The sequence below is a fragment of the Camelina sativa genome, chromosome 16 (genome assembly GCF_030686135.1).
Source record: "Camelina sativa cultivar CO46 ecotype springtype chromosome 16, ASM3068613v1".
Lineage (NCBI taxonomy): Eukaryota > Viridiplantae > Streptophyta > Magnoliopsida > Brassicales > Brassicaceae > Camelina > Camelina sativa.
In genome coordinates, this window is record NC_141895.1 from 24,134,209 (window position 1) to 24,154,917 (window position 20,709).

The window sequence follows — 20,709 nt, forward strand, 5'->3', positions numbered from 1 at the left end:
TCTTCAAAAGTTTCCGTATATGCACTATATGCACTAATGTCAAACTCTACATAGCAAGTGTCGAGAGATTCATCGGCTAAATTAACTGTGATCGAACATGTATAAAATAACTATTCCTGAAGTGTGGAGCTGTTCTAATTTCTATACAAACTGCTTTATTATTCATTTCCACTATATGTGCTGTGTTGGCCCAAGAATGCAATATCTTCTGAGGATAATTCCATTGACAGATAATGTCGAGCTTCTCTTGACCTGAATCGAGAAAAATGGAGGTTATGAGAGAAATTAATCATACTCAAACACTATGGTGAACCAACTGCTACTGACCTTCGCCGTCTGCCTTTCTCAATGGCTCCAGATAAGTTGGAGGGATCTGCTCTTGAAATCTGCCCTATGAATGAAGCATATTCATGGAAAGCTCTTCCTTTCAATGATCGCAGAGGCACTACTGACTCTAATACGCCCGAAAGGCGTACCATTCGCCTACTGCATTCATAAGAGAAAAAAAGAAACTCCAGTAATGAGAAGAGAACAGTGGAAAACTGAGTCAGCAAGAATATTCCGTCGCAACAGATGAACCCATTGGAAATTATGTAATAATCATACGTTGAAAGAAAATTATTTACCATTCTTCATGTATTTCTGGTTTCATATCCAAGCCGATTCCATTGCTCCATGTGTAATCCTGCCTTGCCTCATCTACTGCCAACCCTCTTCCTGTTACCATGGTAGCTGATGACGTGGGGACCGATCCTGTTGTAGCAATTTGGTTTGTTAAAAAGCAAAACTCTTGCTGTGCCACAGCGGATGTCATCTGTTCAAGCATCTGACATAATCCAGACATATCAAGATCTCCAGAAGCGTTCATCATTGGCTCCAAAGCTCCCTAAATAAGTGAATTCCACAAATTAAAAATGTCTGAGCTGAAAACTTTGTAAACAGAGGGAAGGTCAATACTCACAAGGTTCAGGCATCTAGAATGCGTTAGGTCAGATTCCGAAATTAGATTGGCTATCTGATGAGTGAGATCAAGAAGTTGTGGAGCTTCTACTGGTTCTGAATCCAAGTATGGCTTGAAATCAGCATGACTCGAACAGAGTTTTTTCCATGATTCTTGCACGGCATATCTAGAGGTATCAAGCTTCAGTTTCTCAGCCGTCTTGAATGTCTTACCAAAATCTATACGGCTGCATTCATCTGAAACTTGTTGCATCTTCTGGGAAGTCCCTACACATTCCTTGAAACAGTCTTCCATCACTGTCGCATCAGAAGATTCCGCAATTATCTCACATGTATTCTTTAAACAATCAAAAATCTGAAATCTGTCTATGTATATCTCTTTTGATGGGGGAGTCTGTACAACGTCCTCACTCATGGACACTTCTATTCTTCCATCAAAATGCCCGCAAGATACCGCCCTTGGCGACAGCTCAGCTTCACAATCCATTAAAGTTTCTGGAACATATGAAGATTCTGGTACACATGATACATCAACTGACTTGGATACCTCATTAATGCAAGAAACTTTTGATGTCTCGTACTGATAACAAGTTGCCTCCAATAGTTCTGCTCTGGAAGGAACTGAAGGATCAGCTAGTACGATTGTTTCTTTTTGCATATCTGGCCAATATGAGGGCAGCGTACCATCTTCTTGGAAAACTACTCTGTCGTCCTTCTGATGTTGTAAAATGGAAACCCGAATGTCAGTCAGAGGCTCATCTTCTGAATCAGAAGACATCACAACATTGAGCTTCCGCCTTCTGTTTGGCTGAGAGAAAGAGAGTGGTTGGTAGGAAGTGTTGCTGAGTTCACACGGAATACCTAAGACGTCTTCTAATTCATCATAATCTTCAAAACAAGTGTTCTGCTTGAACATGGCTGCTTTCTTGGCTTGTATGCTGTTCTTTCCTGTGCTCCGCCTCCATAATCTATTCAGCATTTTTTCGTTTTCAACCTCTTCAACAAATACTTCAACTGTGTTATATCTTTCCTCTTCCATGGATAATACCTTAGCAATCTCACTCTCTACCAACTGAGACAATTGAGAAGGGAAATCCCGTGAAATTATCTTGGGAAGCAGCAAGTGGCCAGCTTCATGATCAAAGAGATCTGGATTAAATGTGTTCTTCACCTTTCTGGCTGTGTATGGGAAATTAAACCGTGAAAAAACAAATGTCAAAACCTTCCAAATAACTTAAAAAATTCACACCTTGTCTTTAACTACTGGACCACTGGGACTAAAATCATTTTTCGTATGTAGAAATTTACGTCCAAAATACCTCTTTTTAGTTTACTCTGAAACCAAAACTGCAATTGCATAATCGCTCTCCGTATATCACCACCACAAAACATCGTCAATTGCTCTAGGGAACCAGGATTAACTTCAACTTCCTCTGCTTCACAAACCTGTGAAATAACAAATATTAGACGAATCCATTGAAATTTAAAGGTTACTCATCAGAATACTAACCAGAGAAAGGTGGCTAAATAGTTCTTCTTTTGATGGCAATGAAAAGCATATTTCTATCCTCTCTAAGTTGTCTGGTAAACCATGATTCTTGTCTGTAAATATGCATGTAATCAGCAGATTAATTAAGATGAACTGCAAAAGAAACAAAAATATTGTTTTAACATGGAAGAATACACTACCATTGGCAGTCAATACCACAGGTCCTTTTGCTTTCTTAGCAATCTGCTGGATAGCAGAAACAAGACCACGATCTTCAGCAAAACAAATGTCTACATCTTCAAAAAGAATTAAAGGCTTCAAGTTAGCTGCATCATTCTGGATATGTAATATGGGTACCACTTCAACTACATCCTCTAACCCATTGCCATCAGTACAGGAACTGAAAAGAGGGTCCAAGGACCTGGAAAAAAAAACAAATCATGTGATCACAAACGCTAGTTTCAGATTAAAAGTTCCGATTGAAATGCAGAAGATAGCAAATACAAGCATTACTGCTGCAATTCTATGTACCTTGACAGGCTATATGACTTAAGAGCCTCTCCAAATTTCTGCCTGACTACTATTCCACTTCGGCATTCTGATGTATTGGACTGTAGACAAAAATCATTAGAGACAAACAATTGCGACGGTAAATATTTCCATGCCAGAAGAGGAAAAAGGTCGTTTAGATTCTTAAAGCGGAAGCAGTTCATACCTCAAGGATTTTAAATCCTTGTTCCTTGGCGCAAGCATGAATAGCTGCAGATTTCCCACTCTGCAACACAGACACAATTGTACTCACAAACATGAGTCACATACAAGAAACTCAAAAATCAATATAGACGTAAAAATTGACAGTTCATGCCAGAATATTTTATCACACACCCCAGCTGGACCAATGATTAAGAGAACATTTTTCAGGCAGTCTTCAGCACCAATATTTTCCGAGTCAGTGTCACTTTCAGAACAGTTGTAATCAGCATCTTGCGATTTATCTTCATCACTACTCAAAAAGTCTTTGATTGGCTGAAACCCTCTCTCATGCCATTGGCGCAGCCATTCATTCATTACTTTTACAGATTCAGTATTACCACATACCTGCAAGATACTTGTGGGTAAGAAAGGAGAAATTGTGTTTGCTACTTTTCTATAAATAGAGATTATGTGCATATCCTATATGAATGCAGTGTGCTGAAATTGTCTGACCTCTGAGGCACTTTTTGGCTGGTACTTATCTACCCATAAGCTATTACGAGGCTGGGCACTGGAGCCATTACTGCATAGATTAGAAATTATAGATCAATCATTCTAGAAAGGATAAAAACTATGCCCAACAGAACTTCCAAGCATACCACAGAGGTCGCTGGCCTATGTTGTTATTTCGCACTATTTTTGAAGAAATTATCATTCCAACCTAAACACGTGTACTGCTACTGATATCAAATACAAAGTCAATACCTTTCTCGACATGACAGGCTTTGCGAAATGTCTGCTGCACCACCAGCATGATCAGACAAGTCAATTGCTTCATGAACTTCACAGACCTAAAAAGAATGATAAATGACCCTTTGTCATGAATGGTTCCAACAAATGAAAAACATAGAACAAAAGAGAAAGTTTTAACTCATCACCGATTCTGCTCCACCTGAGAAGGCAAGGTACCCACGTGTCTCCTCCTGTTCTGCTATTAAGACCACTGGATATTCCTCTGCGATAACTTCTGATTGACTAGCAAATTCTTCAGGCTCCTCATCATTGATGACGCACACGTCAGGATGTGAAAGAGTTGGCAGTTCATTTAAATCAAACTCCATAGGTCCGGGTTCAATAGAGTTGGATTTTATTTGCTGATCAGGACTCGCAGTGGTAGATGTTTGCTCATAGAAAGTCCAATTATTCCAATCAATGGGTCGATAATCATCCTAAGAAGATTTTGCTAGTCAGATTGCTTTAGTATTTAAAATGATCGAAGAAGTTACCCTATATGTATCTGTCATACCTGAAACCTCTCAAATACATGAATAGGGCCGAAGGTGACGATTTTATCTCTTCCTTGACCCTGACACGTACCATTCTCAGCTGCAGAGGTTTCTTGATTTCTTTTACCTCCTTTCCAAGACGAGAAAAACGGATGTATTTGCTTGCCAGCAGACATCCGCAAATTTTCCTAATTCAAATAAAAACCAACATAATGCCCAGACTTCAGACCAAAATTTACATCAGGCCAAGAATTTTACAAGTGTTTGCAACTACTTAAAGAAGATACACCAACCTAAGTGAAACCGTATTTCTCGTCTCCTAAAAAAAAATTATCTTCATACGAACCACAAGAAGGACAAACTTACCTCAGCTCTTAACTTAGCTTCAAGACGCAAATTGGGAACTGGAGGTGAAACATTGGCACCAGGAATCATCTGATCAGCAGCAGCTACAATCCCATTTTTAGTTGCACTTTTCTTAGGAGTTGTTTTACGAGGACTCTTTCCTTTGCCCACCTGCATCCAAAAAAAGAGACCACACTTACAAACTCTTCTCGAAAGCAATCCACATTGTAGACTATTTATCTAAAATTCAACTACTTATACAAGCCTATCAAGCTAAACATAGTAATTTTAAAACATAAGAAAGGAAAAAAACAAACCTTTTTGGAAGCTCCGTTCTTGGGAGTTCTCTCTTTCTGTTTTCTCGTCTTCTTCTTCCCTTGACTACTACATAAACCACCATCTTCGCCTCCTCCTTCACCTTCCTCTTTATTACTGCCGACATCGCAAATCCGATCTCCGTTTACCTCATCAGATTTAGGTGAGACCAACGTCGACTGAACCAATTTCCGACGAACATTCCTCCGTGGAGTCTGATCCATTACAATCAAAGGTGTTTATGCAATAGAGAAATAGGAGAAATCAGAGTTACGGTAGAATCGAATCTAGGGTTTATGTTTGAATTTGGGGATCTTGGTAAGGTTAAAAATTTTAAAAAAAAACGATAAGGTTAAAGAAGAGACATATGTCCGATTCTTTAGGTGAAAAAAGATTTGATTTTTTATAGTTGGGTAAGAATTTGGAGGGAAGATAATTATTTCTTTTTGCTATTTCCCGCGAAGGCTCTCTTCTTAAAAGGATTTAGAACCGCTTCTCTTTTTTTTTTCTCTTGCCGATAAATTCTTTGCTTTAGCTCGGAAAAGAGAAAGGAAAGTGGGCTTTCAAGTGGGCCTCAATTCAGAAGACTAATTTACTGGATGACCCTTATTTCTGTTTGTAGTGGAAGGTAAATTACACAATCTAATTGCTACATTTATCTTAAATTTTAATAAATTTTCTATATTAAAAAAGAAAATTTGGTAATTTCATTGAACTTTATGTCTTTATCAATGATGATCCTTAAACCGGTGAACTAATCCACGATGTACCTTAAACCGGTAGGGTCAAACCGTGAGGGTTAAATCCGTCATTGACTAAGATGTTATCTCCTACCGTTGTTGTCTTTTGTCTGCAACTCACACAGCTGTTAACTATTTCAAAAAACATTTTCCAGAAATTGTGTGAAACCCTACAAAAAAAAAAAAAAAATTGAAACTTTGTAAAACGCTAGAAGAACCTAAATTCTTAGAAACCCTAGCCAAGTTTGAGTGAAGGGAACTCACTCAGAAACGACGAAATCGATATGAAGAATAAGAACCCAGAAAAACCCTTATTTCTGTTTCTAATTTTAGCTTCGAGCTTAGCATCAATGGCGACTGCAAAATCCACAATAGAGCCTTGCTCCACCAAAGACACTTGCAACTCATTGCTAGGCTACACGCTCTACACCGACCTCAAAGTCACAGAAGTCGCTTCTCTCTTCCAAGTTGACCCAGTCTCAATGCTCCTCTCTAACTCCATCGATATCTCTTACCCAGACGTGGAGAACCATCTCCTTCCCGCCAAGCTCTTCCTCAAGATCCCAATCACTTGCTCCTGCGTCGACGGAATCAGAAAATCCCTCTCCACTCATTACAAGACTCGTACTACCGACACGCTTGGATCGATCGCTGACTCTGTTTACGGTGGTCTGGTCTCGCCTGAGCAGATTCAGGTGGCGAATTCGGACACTGACCTTTCGGTTCTTGATGTAGGTACAAAGCTTGTGATCCCATTGCCTTGCGCTTGCTTCAATGGTACTGATGATTCTCTTCCGGCGCTTTATCTATCTTACGTTGTGAGGGATATTGACACAATGGCTGGTATCGCTAAGAGATTCTCAACTAGTGTTTCGGATTTAACTAATGTGAATGCCATGGGAGCTCCTGATATTAATCCTGGTGATATCCTCGCTGTCCCATTGCTAGGTACCATCCAAATCCACACTCTCTCAAAGTTCTAAAGTGTCAAACTTTGAATAGAAATTTGCCAATTAAGTGCAGAAAATAACAGATATTGAATGTTTTGTGTCAAAACTTGTCAGCTTGTAGTTCAAATTTTCCCAAATACGCTACGGATTACGGATTGATCATTCCAAATGGAAGCTATGCTCTCACCGCTGGCCACTGTGTACAATGTAGTTGTGTACTTGGAAGCCGCAGGTATTAAGCAATTTGAGTATTTGTTAAACGTATTTTGGCTGATTTGCTAATCTTTTACATTGATGTGATCACAGTATGTATTGTGAGCCTGCTTCTTTAGCAGTCTCTTGTTCCAGTATGCAATGTAGAAACAGCAACTTCATGCTCGGGAACATCTCTTCGCAGCAGAGTAGCTCGGGCTGTAAACTTACTACTTGTAGTTACAATGGTTTCGTTAGCGGCACTATCTTGACCACGTAAATGACTCTCTCCTCATCTTATTTCACCTTCTAACGAATTTAACAACCTATGTAACCAATCTCTCTCGGGTTGTTTTTTCAGGTTATCCATGTCTCTTCAACCACGATGTCCTGGTAAGTATACTGTCTAATGCCTTATCATAATCCCAATGAATGACATCTTGGTCTCTAACTCATATGTAACTGGTAAAACAATTTGCAGGACCGCAACAATTAGCGCCGCTTATAGCCCCTCCTGATAATGTTCCAAAGGAACTGATGTATGTACCTTCTCCTTCACCTTCACCTTCACCTCCGCCAGATTCTGATGATGATGTTGTTGGTGGAGGAATCATAATTGCACCAGCGGCTTCACCTAGAGGACTTACGGTTCCTTCAAGCAGTTCAATCCCGGGCAATCCAGCTAACGGTCCAGGCGGGAGTATCTCTTTCGCTTCTTGTCCATCGAGCTATTACTCATTCATTGCGTTTCTCATCTCCATTGCTTCTTGCTTTTTTGTTGTTTTCTTGGTTTGAATGCAAGACAATCTCATTATTGGCTTTAGTTCTTTGTTTTTTACTTCTTTTTTTTGACTCCTCAACACTTCTTTGGTTAGTGATTGTTAATTAGCATATCTAAATAAATACATCTTGATCAAACCTACGAGGCCCACACTATTGTATTATGGATCTCAGATATTTAATACGAACATCTACTTCTAAAAGCCCAACCCAAACTATTTGGATGTAATCGGAATACTTTTAAAATAACTTTATTATACGAGTATATATCATTAATTCGAATTTTCATATAACTCCTCCAGCAAAATATTAATACGTTTTATTAATTTTGTACACTCTATATTCTTCTCCATTTTTGAAAAAAAAAAATTTGGTCTTATGCCATCGATTTTCTTATAATTTTGTTGAAACTTAACTTAAAAAAATGAAACAAATAAATAGGATTTAGGTAGTTGAACCTACTTAATGTACGAGCATCCCCATAATGATGAAACCCAATTATCTTCACTTTCCAAGAAATTGCTCCACACAAAAACATGTAGCGCACATATTTAATTTCAATAAAATCGAAAATTCTCGATTCTGCAAATTTAATTAATTACATATCTACCTTAGCCCTACATGACTTATTTTGCACCTTCTTCGAAATTTCTCACGCCAAAGGCCGTACCATCGTACCAGTTTCTTATCCATGATAAATTAAATGCACCTATCTGTAATCTATCCATGTTTTATATTCAGACTTCAGAGGTAACTAAAGATATTGTAAAGATAATAGATTTGTAATGTTAAGGGCCGGGCCATCTCTTTGTTTAGTTGTTGGGAAAGTACGGAGGGGGTACGGTGCCAGAGAAGCTGGCCACTAGTATGGGAAACCGCTTCACCAGGATAATTTTCTTATTTTCATGTGACTTGGATGATAAACTAAAACTTCATTGCCAAAACCGTATAAAGAAATTGGAAGAAGCCTCGAGATGCTTTATTAGCAAAAAAGAAAAAAGGAATATTTTGGGGCTGTAAAGCTGAGGCTGTAAAGCTGACAAAAATTGCCTCTGTTTGACCTTTAAGGGTTTGCTTAGGACCAAAGTGTGAAATGTCCTAAGCGAAGACAAATCTCATAAGCTCTCAAGGCTTTGTGAGAAAGTCAAGGTTGTCCCCAAAAAGAACATGCCCATCTCTCAACTCCTTCGATCGTCATGTGCTCTTGCGTGTCTTAAAGTTCTATATAAGGTTTGTTTTGGCTTTTTTTGCCGAAATACACATGCTTCTTTTGAAATAATTATCTTGCTTTAGTATCTATCTACACATTTCCATATTCTCACATGCATGCATTGCATATATATATTATTGTGGTATCTATCTAACATTTATTTTTTAATTATCGAGAGACTTCTAAACCAGAAAACCTAAATTAAACTATTTGAAATGTTCATGCAGTCATTATAGAACTTTTATTTGTAATTAAACTTAGATTGGAGCTCTATTTTAAATATCCGAAATGTTTTTTTTGGTAAAATCCGAAATGTTTTTTTTTGGTAAAAAACTCTTTGTAATGTAGATAAGCGTCGACCTGATCGACTGAGTATTTATAGTTATTGATTCACACCAACGAAATGAAACTATACTAACTAAGTACATAGTTTAATAGTTACAATCCCCTTATTTGTATGGTTATTGTTATGTAGTTATATAAATGCAATATGGAGATTTGGTTGTTTTAGTATAAACTTAGCTAGCAAATCTAGATGTGTAGTTTAGCTAAGATTCGACGTGGAGAATCTCCTCAAAGTTTAGAAAACGGCGTCATCCTATATAAATAAAAAAGAGCAAAGGGGAAAGTTAACTTAAAAGTAGACTTAAGTATGATATAAACCACATGATCCATCTTTAATCTCTAATCCCACGTAACTTTGTTTCGCGTTTTTTTCTTTCTGAAAATATTATAGTTCAACAAAGCAAATTAGTATAAGTGGTTGTACGCATCATCAGATAATACAATTGTATCAAGATTTTGACATATATGATATATCTAGGTTTACTTTATACAGTTCGTTTTCTATGGGTGTGTGTGTTATTTTTTATTTTTTTTTGTCATCTGTTGTTATTGATAATACTTGAAAGGATACATTGTGAAATACATGTTAAGCCAGCGGAAAACAGATATATCCCTGAAGTCTAAAGCTCAAAAGAGAGAGGCTAAGCCGACGGACAAACGAAAAGTCCCCGTAAACAACTAGAATTACACGATAGAGATATTCTAGCCACAAACGAAAAAGTACGAACCCAACACTAAAAACAAAGGCAAACTAACAATAATACGGAAGATAATGTTAAATTAGGGTTTTACTATGGGCTTCCAACTCAAAACCAATTGGCAATGAGTGGAGAGGCCCTAACCCTTTATATATTACTCAAGTCCCTTTACATCTATCATATGTGGGATCTTTTCTCCACACGCCCCCTCGAGATGATGGCTCTTTTAGCCATTAATCTCGACAGAATCCATCACTCCCCTTCGAGATAATGCTCTCTTTTTTTAGCTATCTCGATGGAATTGGGCCTTCCTTTGGACCATCAATTAATGGGTGATCGGGTCTCTATCCGGGCCGGACTAGTTAACGGGCCAACGTGTGTAGGCTCTGATACCATGTTAAATTAGGGTTTTACTATGGGCTTCCAACTCAAAACCAATTGGCAATGAGTGGAGAGGCCCTAACCCTCTATATATTACTCAAGTCCCTTTACATCTATCATATGTGGGATCTTTTCTCCACACACCCCCTCGAGATGATGGCTCTTTTAGCCATTAATCTCGACAGAATCCATCAGATAAACACTATATCTAAACAAACAAATTGAACTTATCTTCTGAAGTGTGTTATAAGTGTGGGGAATGAACTTATCTTCTGAAGTGTGTTATAAGTGTGGGGAACGTATGATATTGTTTATCAAAACTAAAATATAAAATAAGAAAAAAACGCGGTTTTGTGCAGTAGCGAGACAGAGTGTAAACAACTGTTTTTGTTAAGTGATTCATTCATTCACTTACTTCAGTCATCACTATTTGGCTGCGCGTTTCCATTTTCCATTATAACTAATTTAATAATATTCACATAATATCAGTTTATCAACAAAATATCTTAATATTGGATAGTACAAACTACAAAGACATAAATATTTTGCTTAAATTAATGTTTAGGTTTATTTTAGTTTATCATTTTTGTTTGAGAGACCTCACATGCTACTTCATGAAGCTGCCTCCCCTTGTCCCTCCATATCAGAATCCTATGTATTTTCTTCCCTTTTGATTTTCATTTTTTTATTATTTTTTATTATTCTCTCAATAGAGGTATTTAAAAACAAAGTTTACAATTTACTATTTAGCCTATAGTCAAACTAATAGATGTACATAAAACAAAGTCTATAACTCTTTTAAAGGGTAAAAGATAGATAAACACAATTTGTTTAAGTGTGAGTTACTACTTACTACAATAAAATATTAGATATAGATATAGACCAAAGGTTTCGCATAAATTTTGATGAAACCCTCTTAATCTGATAATGCATGGTTTATCTGATTAAATCATAATATTATATAATTAGCATTCTTCTGCATGTTATATTCGGACTTTTTTTTACTACTAATACCAACTGATTAAAAACACACCATCTAAATTAACTCGTTTAATATTAACCAAAATAAAACAAAACATAGACCAATAACCAGGTTTGAAAGGGTCTCTTTCCTCGAAATATCTTAGGATTTGACACGTTCAAATGCAGCTGTAATTCGCAATTTCGGAAAGTGATAGCTTTAAAATATAAATTTCATTTTTCTTTTTTTACCTTTAAAGATTCTCAACCTCAAAACTACTAAACCTTGATTTCCCCACCAAGTGGCTTCCGTACAGCTAGCTGTACACTCATCAGAAAGAATTTATATTTACTTTAAAAATTGATGTTATACTTTTAAAATATACAAATTCCATATAATGGTTAGTTGTTGGTTACTTTCACGCCTATAAATATAATTTAACCTTCAAACGTAATAAACAACGGATTCGAATGTTACTCCACTAACTCGGTGTTCAAGTGGTGGAGAATGTCTCCTTTGATCTAAGTCATCGTCCGAATTCTCAACGCTTTACATAAAGAAATCATTTAGTGTTTTACATATCTCATAAGTTAGTTTGAAATTCATCTCTTGATCATCTATCTAAAACAGCTTTATATAAATTAGGAATATATATAGCTACTAGAATATAACTATATATACATTAAGAAACAAAATCTGACATATCCATTTTGTGATTATGCGGGTGAAAAATACTAATTTTAAAAACACCTGTCATGCACCAAAAAAAACGTCACATTCATACACAAAAACCATACTATTTCATTTGACCACTTTTAAATTTATAAAATAAGCCATTATTGTCCCCCTTCCTCTCACTCAATTCCCCGTATCAAGTCCATGATGCTATATATATAATCTCATATCCTTGACATTATTTGCCATCCAAAATACTTTTCTCTTATTCAAACATCAATACCAACATTACTACACTACATATCATGGTGAAACAAGAACTCAAGATCCAAGTTACTACTTCCTCAATATCATCACTCTCTCATTCTTCAACATCTTCTACCTCTTCGTCATCGTCACTACATCATCATCAATCTAGTAAGAACAAGATAAAGAAGTACAAGGGAGTAAGGATGAGAAGTTGGGGATCATGGGTTACTGAAATCAGGGCACCAAATAAAAAGACAAGGATCTGGTTAGGTTCTTACTCGACCGCAGAAGCAGCTGCTAGGGCTTACGACGCTGCTCTCTTGTGTCTTAAGGGACCTAAAGCCAATCTCAACTTCCCTCACATCACCACGAATTCTCCTTTTCTTATGAACATCGATGAAAAGACCCTTCTTTCCCCCAAATCCATCCAAAAGGTCGCCGCTCAAGCCGCTAACTCCTTCTCTTCTGACCCTTTTCCCTCTCCCTCCGATGATGATCGTGATGATGGACTCCATCATCATCCATCTCCTTCTTCTTCAGCTGCATCTTCTCCACCTCACCGTAATGATGATGATGGTGACTTGGTACCGTTGATGGAATCTCATCACCATGATCATGATGACAGAATCCACCACCATCCATCTCCTTCTTCTTCAACTGCATCTTCCCCACCAGATGATGGTGGTCATCATAATGATGATGATGGCGATATGGTATCGTTGATGGAATCTTTCGTGGACTACAACGAACACGTGTCATTGATGGATCCGTCATGGTATGGATTTGATCACAATGAGATGTTCTTCACCAACAGAGCTCCCTTTGATTATTCTTCACATTTAAATAGCTCGAAGACGACGACGACGATGGATGACTTGTACGACGATGCTGATATTAAGCTATGGAGTTTCACTTGATCCGACGGTCCATATGGGACACACTTCAATTCACATTATTTCATTTAATTCATTCTTTTAAATTTATCATCACTTGTCATTCTTCGTGTTATTTGTTTCTTTAAGTTGCAAGGAGCGAATTAACGATTATCTGTATGAAAAGTATATATATATACACACACTAATTTAAGAAGATCACATGAACAAGGTGCCTTTTTTTTTTTTGTCACTTCTTGACTTTGAATTTCATGTATTTTAGTATTTAATTAACACACTTGTAATAAGTTTCGTACTTTGGTTTTCTTCATTAAAAAATCATGTAATTCCCAAGTCCAACTACATATTTCTTGATATTCAAGGCCCAATATGAGGGAGGGAGCTAATGTATAGAGAGCCCAATCATATTAAAACCCTAATGTAATCAAATTAGTATTGGGCGGCATTTTCTTTTTCTTTTCCCCATGGCTTCGTCTTCAAAGGGTTCCCCATCGAATCTCTGATACGATTCAAACCAGCATGCAATAAGTGGTACTCGCTCTGCAACGACAAGAGATTCATCTACAAACACTAGGATCTCGTTGAGGAACGGTTCTGTCTTCTACTACGGTCAAAAGTGCCGTGTCGCCAAGACGCCAATACTCATTTGATTACATTAGGGTTTTAAGATTGTAATATGTCAGGTCGGTCTCTCATATTGGGCCTAGAATTTTCATCCACACGATCCACCTGATCTGTTTTTTAAGTAAATCAATTTTTAGAGGTACAGTACGGGTATGACTTAACGATATTCTCTCTGTGTATGCCATAAGCCAATAACATCAAATCTGATTCAAATGAAAGGAAAAAGAAGTATTTAGTAAGTATATATGATTGTTAATCGATGGTTATAATTAGCATATATATTTGATAGATGAACAAATAAAAGGGGTTTACGTTTTTTATAGTAAATATATATATGAGATAATATGAGCAGGTTTTACACATTTGTAGCAAAACAGCCAGACATGTTTTTATTTTGAGAAGAAGAGGCTTTGTGAGAAAATGATACTAGTCTTTTAACAAAATTAAGATACTTAAAATTTGTAAAGGTTAATTTATAAGTTTAATCTCATGTGCTTCGTCGATTCAACAGGCTCTGCTAGACTGTTACACAGAAGCCATATGTTACTTAGCTGTCTTTTTACTTTTTTTTTTTTTCAATTGTTTGTTCTTTTTAGTTTGTACTTTGCTTTTAGTTTTACTAGAGGCTCTTAAGTCCCAACCTTAATTATCTCATAATTCATTGATAGTCCTAATTGCTATGATGATTTTTTATTTAATTAAGTATATGTTGATATATATATTAAAAAAACATTGTGTTACCTTATTATATGTAGATATTAGTAATCAGTTTGGATATTTTAATTGTTATATTCGAATTCGCAACTTCTTGGAGATAGGCTTTGATGAAGCTGTAAGCAACTAAATATATAATCATATCATATGCAAATATATATCTGCTGATCGTTATACACTAAAGTATAATACTGGAAGATAGGAGCCGGCCGCGCGATTGAAAGATGAAATGGTCCATAGGAAGGTGGTAATTGCCAAACTCGAGGTGACAAAAAATGGAAAAGTCGGTTTGCTTTTATTTTTTGAATTTTAGTGTTAATAATGCAACTTGTAATTATGTTGTCTACTTTGCATGTTTTGTAGCAACCAACTTTATATATCAATGATCCAAATTAAAAGGAGTATGAGTTTCGAGAGGTTTACCATTTGGCTGCTCCTGTTTGATTCATTATTTAGGGAAGTTCATTTTTTTTTTTTTTTTGGTGTATCAAAGTAGTGAAGTAACCCTAGCTATAATAATGTAAAGATGGCATTAATCACTGAATACGGAGTGTCGCGTGGAAAGCTATTTGACCAAATATGCTTTGGGTCAAACAAAGAACCCCATTGGACAGGCACTTTCATCAATCCCTTCATAAGTTTCATTTAAAAATCTCCATTAAGTATGCGAGTTTAATATACAGACCCATTAAATTTATCAGTATGATGCCTTTATTACTCTTTGCGTTTAAATAAATTTGTAATAAACGAGGCAATATAGACATGCATGTCATATGAAAATGGAACGATAGAATTTTTTTTTTTTGAATTTAATGTTAAATTATATTTAAAAGAAAAATAAATCTTTTACAATGCAAGAACAAAGCTGTTTCTAAGTACTGTTTTCTTAATACATTGCTAAAAGTATTGTGTTATGGGATTAATATGATCATGTAGCAAATCAAGTCTGAATGGTGGTGTTCTCTTAGCTACCGATAGTACTCAGCCTGTTTCGTACGTTTTTGTCTATTAGCTTAATCAGTTTCTCTGCCGACAAGGATTGGTTACCGTGTCGCCTGTCATTCCTTTCTCTCCAAATGAAATATAGGGTGGTTTGGAAAGTGTAGCCAATAATAAACTTTGATGTCTTATCAAACTCTGTACCACTGACCAGTGCTATGATGTGTCGCCAATCTGCAGTGTCCTTGTGCAAAAGCAGACCTCTAGTGAGCTCCTTCCCACACCTTCTATGAAAAAGAACAATGAAAAAATAGGTAATCTCGTGTTTCCATGAGGTTGTTGCATAGTTTGGAGCTATGATCAACATTGAGGTTCCAGTTTTGCATCATGTCCCCAGTTGAAAGCCTGTTCTTCATGACCAACCAGGTTATGAAAGCATATTTCGGGGTACAGAAGGGAAATCAAACCGCTTTGTAGTTTGCCATTATTGGACGTGGAACTCGGAATGATGGAATCTTAGGAATTTAGTAATAAAAATATGTATGACAGAACAAATCATTTATCATTATATCATGGAGGAAAAGAAAGAAAAGTCTAATATAAACTTTAAAGATATGAAATACAGTACAACATTTTTTTTTGTTTTATATATTTTCGTCACTAAACTCGTCGCTTAATAAATGAATAGAACAATCATGCAAATTTTTTTGCGAAATAAGTAGTATATACCACCTTATCTTAAAGCTAATGTACGTGCAATACATACACAATAACTTTTTTCTCTCGTCCACAAAATTTATTAGGAATTGTTTTGGGTATTGATTAATATATGGATGATCAAATAATCTAAACAAGTGGTATTCGTGCAATTATCCAAATTATTGGCTGTGCATAGATGTCGTATATTGAATAGTATGGCAGCCTTAATCTGTTGTCGACCAATCAAAGAAATAAATTACAGTATAATATATATCAATAATTTCAATAAATGCTTGTTACTCGTAGCTTCTCTAGGGTGATATACAGTATATTTATTGCGATTGAAATTTCATTTATAGGCATAGTACAGTTTCTGTTTATAGAACTTGAAAATTAGACCTGCTTTTTTCTTTTCTTTAGGGGAATATTGCATGTTGAGTGGTTAGAATAGAAAGACTTCAAAGTTTGAATCTCTAAAGATTTGAGTCAAACTGTTGATGTAAGCAAAATTACCACAGGATCTTCATGACATCAAATCATTCCCTTAAGACTAGTACCAGTTAGCCGATTTACCACGCACACACGCAAGATATGAATGATTCTGCCCAGATAACAAATGAATTGAGATACTTAATGTATATACAAGTATTTATCATGTATAGTAGATATTTTATCATTGGCACATGCTATTGCAAACGTAACTATATATATAAGATTTAGCCAAAGACATATATATATATACTGCACGTTGGTATATAGTATATGATACGATTTTAGCTATCAAGTATCACCTATATATATATATATATTTGGATACGCTTTTACTGAAAAAAAAAAAAAAGTAAATAAGAGGACACATTGAGATTATATTAGCTCTTACACTCAAGAATGTGTCATTCTTAAATCCATTTGTTCAATAATAAACCAGTTCCGTTTTTATTTTGTTTGTTTATATAATCGTAATAGTGTTTATACCGAGATCTAGACTCATAAAACATACTATGGTAAAAACCCAGACATACATAATACATTAATCAACATAAACCCACAAATTATTTAATTTGTGAGACCACGATCAGACAAGCTGCTCTAAACATTTAGTTTAAGCAATTATAAACTATTACGGGTTTGAAATTGTTACATGTAACAATTTATTTACAGTATTTTAGTGATTCTGGTAGCTCCAAAAAAATTAGAAATGCTAGAAATATTTATTGCCACCACCTAATACATACATAATAATACGAAAAGAGTTCGGGAGAGGTTTTGGCTTTTTGCAACTAATTCAGTCAGACCACTTAACAGTTACAGGCCATTAATCATATCGATCCGTTGATTTTATAGTTTTTACTTGATATGGCTACTATTTAACCTACCTTGACAAGTCTGGGTACGAAGAATCTTCTTCATTGATTTATCTTATCTTTTTCTTTTTCTCGATAGTAATAATACTATAATCCGAGTTCTCTTAAAAAAAGAAAGAGATCAAATCAACTACGAAACAAATCACAGATTCCGATTTAAGGATAGTATTTCAAACTACAAAAAAAAAAAAAAAAAATCAATCTATCTATCTGTCAGTGATTCAGATCAATATCAAACCTCAATCTAGTCATCCACATATTTTCTTTTACAAAAAAGAAAAAAACCAAACATTACTTCCTCTATGTACATTTACATTAGTTAGACAAATCTAATTAAAAAAAAAAAAAAAACCCTCCATAGTAAAGCTTCTCATAATTCAAAGCTTACCAGGGTTACATTTAAAACAAAACAAAAAAATCTAATACATTTTTTTTTTTCCTTTGTCATCTTTACTTGTCATTTTCACTATTTTCTTTTTTCTAATGTTTTAATTTTCACAAATTTTACCATCCATTTGATTCTGAACGGCTTTCACAGCTGCAACTCTGGCAGCCGTCGCAGCTTTATTAGCTGCAGCCACAGCTCGTACCACCTGCTCATCGACCCGTCTTTGGTTCACTCCTTTCTTCGCCCTCTCTCGTGCGCTCTGCAATTAATTATACCATTAAGTATCTTTTAATCCAAATCAATGTTTTAACATTTCCATCTAAAGTATCATCCTTTTTGGAATAATATATATAGAATAATACCTGAACCGCTCTATGAACCGGGCCGGATTCCGGAGGAAGATGGTTAACGAGATTACCATCATCCCATTCACCGGATTTGATATCACCGGTTCTGAATCTATACGTGCCATAGCCTTGCTTACGACCTTCGTGCCAAGCTCCTTCGTAATAGTGACCATTAGCAAAATGGTAAACACCAAATCCATGAATCTTGTCTCCAAAATACTCTCCTGCGTACTTATCTCCATTTCTACAACAAATCATCATAACTCAGAAATAAAAACGACAGAGACATATAAGCTTTTGTCTCCTTTTTTATATATTTAAATATACCTGAAATGGTAAGATCCAAGTCCATGTTTGACACCAAATTTGAATTCTCCGACAAAAGAGCTTCCATCAGCACAAGTTTGAACACCAAAGCCATGGCTTTGACCGTTGCACCATTCACCAGAGTAAGAATCACCAGTGTAAAACCAGTAAACTCCGTAACCATGCCTAAGTCCTTGCTTGTACTGTCCTTTGTACTTGCTTCCTTTAGACCAACACTCGATTCCATAACCATCGTATCTTCCATTGATCCAGTCTCCTTCATATCTTCCATTAACGAAATAGTAGTAAACTCCACTTCCGTTACACTTGCCTTTGTTAAACTCACCTTCGTAGAAGTCACCATTGCTAAAGAACCGAACTCCTTCTTTAACGGCCAGTCTCCTCGTTTCATCTTCTTTGATCGGTTCCGGTTTTGAATCCCCGATGTACCATTGAACCGGTTTCGGTTTGTGTTTGGTTCGAGACCTTCTTACGCGAATCTGTTTGATTGCGATTACGGTTTGGTTGATAACCGCCATGTTGCGCGATGCGAAGAACAGAGCAACGGCGACGAAGATCAAACCGAGCAAGAGATTCTCCGACGTGAAGACCTCATCGACGAAGAATAGTAAGAAAGATGAGAGACTGAGGAAAGAGAGAGAAGCGAGCGTGAAGGCGAGACCCGGTTTAATTCGGTTAATTGACCCGAATGATTTAACCGGTTTTTTCCTCCTCTGTTTCTCTTCTTTCTCACCGGCTTCTAGATCTTGTTCGCAGCGGTGGTGAGAGGTTTCGTTGAAGTCATCACATTCAGTGATTGACGAAAGGCTTTGAATCGATGATCGAATCGTCGGAGATGATCTGAGTAACGACGACTGAGTCCTCGTCAGTTTTGATTGGCTCATCTCCTCTGATAAAAATAAAACAGAGCAACAAAAAAAAATTCAAAAAGCTTCGATCGAGAGAAGGCTCGATATAGAGTATGAATCACCACTTTCTTTCTCGATTTTTCCGGCCAAATGTTAAACGGAAATACGTTAGCCACCACTGCACCACCGTGCCGAGCATCGCAAACACGAGAGATCTCTTAACTCTATTTCCAAAAATATTGATCTTTTACGTCGTTTTTTTTTTCTATTCCGGAGAGTTTTCACGGTGAAGCTAATAAAAACGTAGAAGGAGAAGAAGAAGCTCACTTTGCTTAAGAGAGAGAGATCGAAAGAGAGAGAGAGAGAGAAAGCTTTGAACTTTGAAGCGGGTTTGAGATTATTATTTTAAGAGACAGTCAAGAAAAAAAGGAGTTAGATTCAATATTGACCGTTAGATAAAAAAAAATCTGACGGTTGATTTAACGAAAGCAACGAAGCGTAGCCGTTGGATCTGACTGAGTAAGGGGGAAGAAGAAGAAGAAGAAGAAGTCACGGTCTTGACGGGGAATATTAGGAGGCGGAGACGCTTTTTAGCTTTACTGTTGCAGGCCGGCACGTGCCGCTACACACACACATCTCTTTTGGTTTGGTTGGTCACTCTTTTTCTTAAAATATAATTTAAACTTTTCGTTTTTTTTTTTAAATGAAAAATTCGGTGAAAACATCACTGCTTTTGGGAGAATTTTCTATATTAATATTACAGTCGATTTAGACTTTCAAAAGAATATTTATTTATTTTGGTCTTTATTCATGGCAAGTATACTTTACTTTTTATCAATAATAGAAAAAGGTGTAAACCATAGACTACAAATAAAATCAACGATTCATATTGGGAAGAAGATAGATAGTTGGTGAAAACTGTATAAAGGAGTATATAGGTAGTCTACCAAATCGGACGATCGAGATGAATTACTTGATACGGAAATAAATTATACAAATAAAGAGAAAGAAACACAAAAAATGGGTTTGGATCATATTTGTGAATAAAAACATATTTACCAAACATCCTCGCATGGTGCCCTCCGCATTACTAGGCCTCAAATATTTATAGTATATACTTTTCACATGGGACAATATTATATTCCCAATACTACTGCAAAAATAAATTATTTACATGTATGCGTTAATTTTACTAAAATATCTATCTATATTCGAAAACGTTTAAGTAATCTCAGCATCTCTTATGGTTTCTTTGCAAAAGATCGAAAACGACAAAGCTTAAGGTAATAAGATGAGG

The 20,709-nt window shown here is 36.1% G+C and overlaps 4 protein-coding genes across 4 annotated transcripts; 2 read left to right on the plus strand and 2 right to left on the minus strand.

The window, feature by feature from the left end:
* Positions 1 to 58: 58 nt before the first annotated feature.
* LOC104751656 (uncharacterized) lies at positions 59 to 5,621 on the minus strand. Its single transcript, XM_010473655.3, has 16 exons — positions 5,091 to 5,621; positions 4,795 to 4,944; positions 4,449 to 4,616; positions 4,081 to 4,371; positions 3,908 to 3,993; positions 3,656 to 3,725; positions 3,335 to 3,547; positions 3,165 to 3,224; positions 2,981 to 3,060; positions 2,650 to 2,870; positions 2,471 to 2,562; positions 2,280 to 2,406; positions 962 to 2,139; positions 627 to 886; positions 328 to 486; positions 59 to 252 (listed from the first exon to the last, which is right to left on the minus strand). Exons 1-16 carry the CDS (start codon positions 5,310 to 5,312, stop codon positions 159 to 161), a joined length of 3,471 nt encoding a protein of 1,156 aa, XP_010471957.2. The 5' UTR covers positions 5,313 to 5,621; the 3' UTR covers positions 59 to 158.
* A 299-nt stretch (positions 5,622 to 5,920) lies between these two features.
* LOC104751658 (lysM domain-containing GPI-anchored protein 3) lies at positions 5,921 to 7,888 on the plus strand. The gene is made up of 5 exons (XM_010473657.3): positions 5,921 to 6,776; positions 6,893 to 7,010; positions 7,085 to 7,246; positions 7,332 to 7,363; positions 7,452 to 7,888. The coding sequence occupies exons 1-5, from the start codon at positions 6,113 to 6,115 to the stop codon at positions 7,763 to 7,765; spliced, it is 1,290 nt and encodes a 429-aa protein (XP_010471959.1). The 5' UTR covers positions 5,921 to 6,112; the 3' UTR covers positions 7,766 to 7,888.
* A 4,306-nt stretch (positions 7,889 to 12,194) lies between these two features.
* Positions 12,195 to 13,363, plus strand: LOC104751659 (ethylene-responsive transcription factor ERF013-like). The gene has a single exon (XM_010473658.3). It carries the CDS (start codon positions 12,326 to 12,328, stop codon positions 13,184 to 13,186), a length of 861 nt encoding a protein of 286 aa, XP_010471960.1. The 5' UTR covers positions 12,195 to 12,325; the 3' UTR covers positions 13,187 to 13,363.
* A 4,369-nt stretch (positions 13,364 to 17,732) lies between these two features.
* LOC104751660 (uncharacterized) lies at positions 17,733 to 19,974 on the minus strand. The gene is made up of 3 exons (XM_010473659.3): positions 18,565 to 19,974; positions 18,253 to 18,481; positions 17,733 to 18,149 (listed from the first exon to the last, which is right to left on the minus strand). The coding sequence occupies exons 1-3, from the start codon at positions 19,446 to 19,448 to the stop codon at positions 17,991 to 17,993; spliced, it is 1,272 nt and encodes a 423-aa protein (XP_010471961.1). The 5' UTR covers positions 19,449 to 19,974; the 3' UTR covers positions 17,733 to 17,990.
* Between the last annotated feature and the right edge of the window lie 735 nt (positions 19,975 to 20,709).

Coding starts and splice junctions, on each gene's coding strand:
- LOC104751656 (XM_010473655.3), bottom strand. CDS start 5,312: ATGGATCAGACTCCACGGAGGAATGTTCGTCGGAAATTGGTTCAGTCG. Junction 3,726..3,907: donor AGCCTGTCATGTCGAGAAAG/GTATTGACTTTG, acceptor TAATCTATGCAG/TAATGGCTCCAGTGCCCAGC. Junction 2,140..2,279: donor TCAGAGTAAACTAAAAAGAG/GTATTTTGGACG, acceptor TCCCATACACAG/CCAGAAAGGTGAAGAACACA.
- LOC104751658 (XM_010473657.3), top strand. CDS start 6,113: ATGAAGAATAAGAACCCAGAAAAACCCTTATTTCTGTTTCTAATTTTA. Junction 7,011..7,084: donor TGTGTACTTGGAAGCCGCAG/GTATTAAGCAAT, acceptor ATGTGATCACAG/TATGTATTGTGAGCCTGCTT. Junction 7,364..7,451: donor TCTTCAACCACGATGTCCTG/GTAAGTATACTG, acceptor AACAATTTGCAG/GACCGCAACAATTAGCGCCG.
- LOC104751659 (XM_010473658.3), top strand. CDS start 12,326: ATGGTGAAACAAGAACTCAAGATCCAAGTTACTACTTCCTCAATATCA.
- LOC104751660 (XM_010473659.3), bottom strand. CDS start 19,448: ATGAGCCAATCAAAACTGACGAGGACTCAGTCGTCGTTACTCAGATCA. Junction 18,482..18,564: donor CTTGGATCTTACCATTTCAG/GTATATTTAAAT, acceptor GATTTGTTGTAG/AAATGGAGATAAGTACGCAG. Junction 18,150..18,252: donor CGGTTCATAGAGCGGTTCAG/GTATTATTCTAT, acceptor AATTAATTGCAG/AGCGCACGAGAGAGGGCGAA.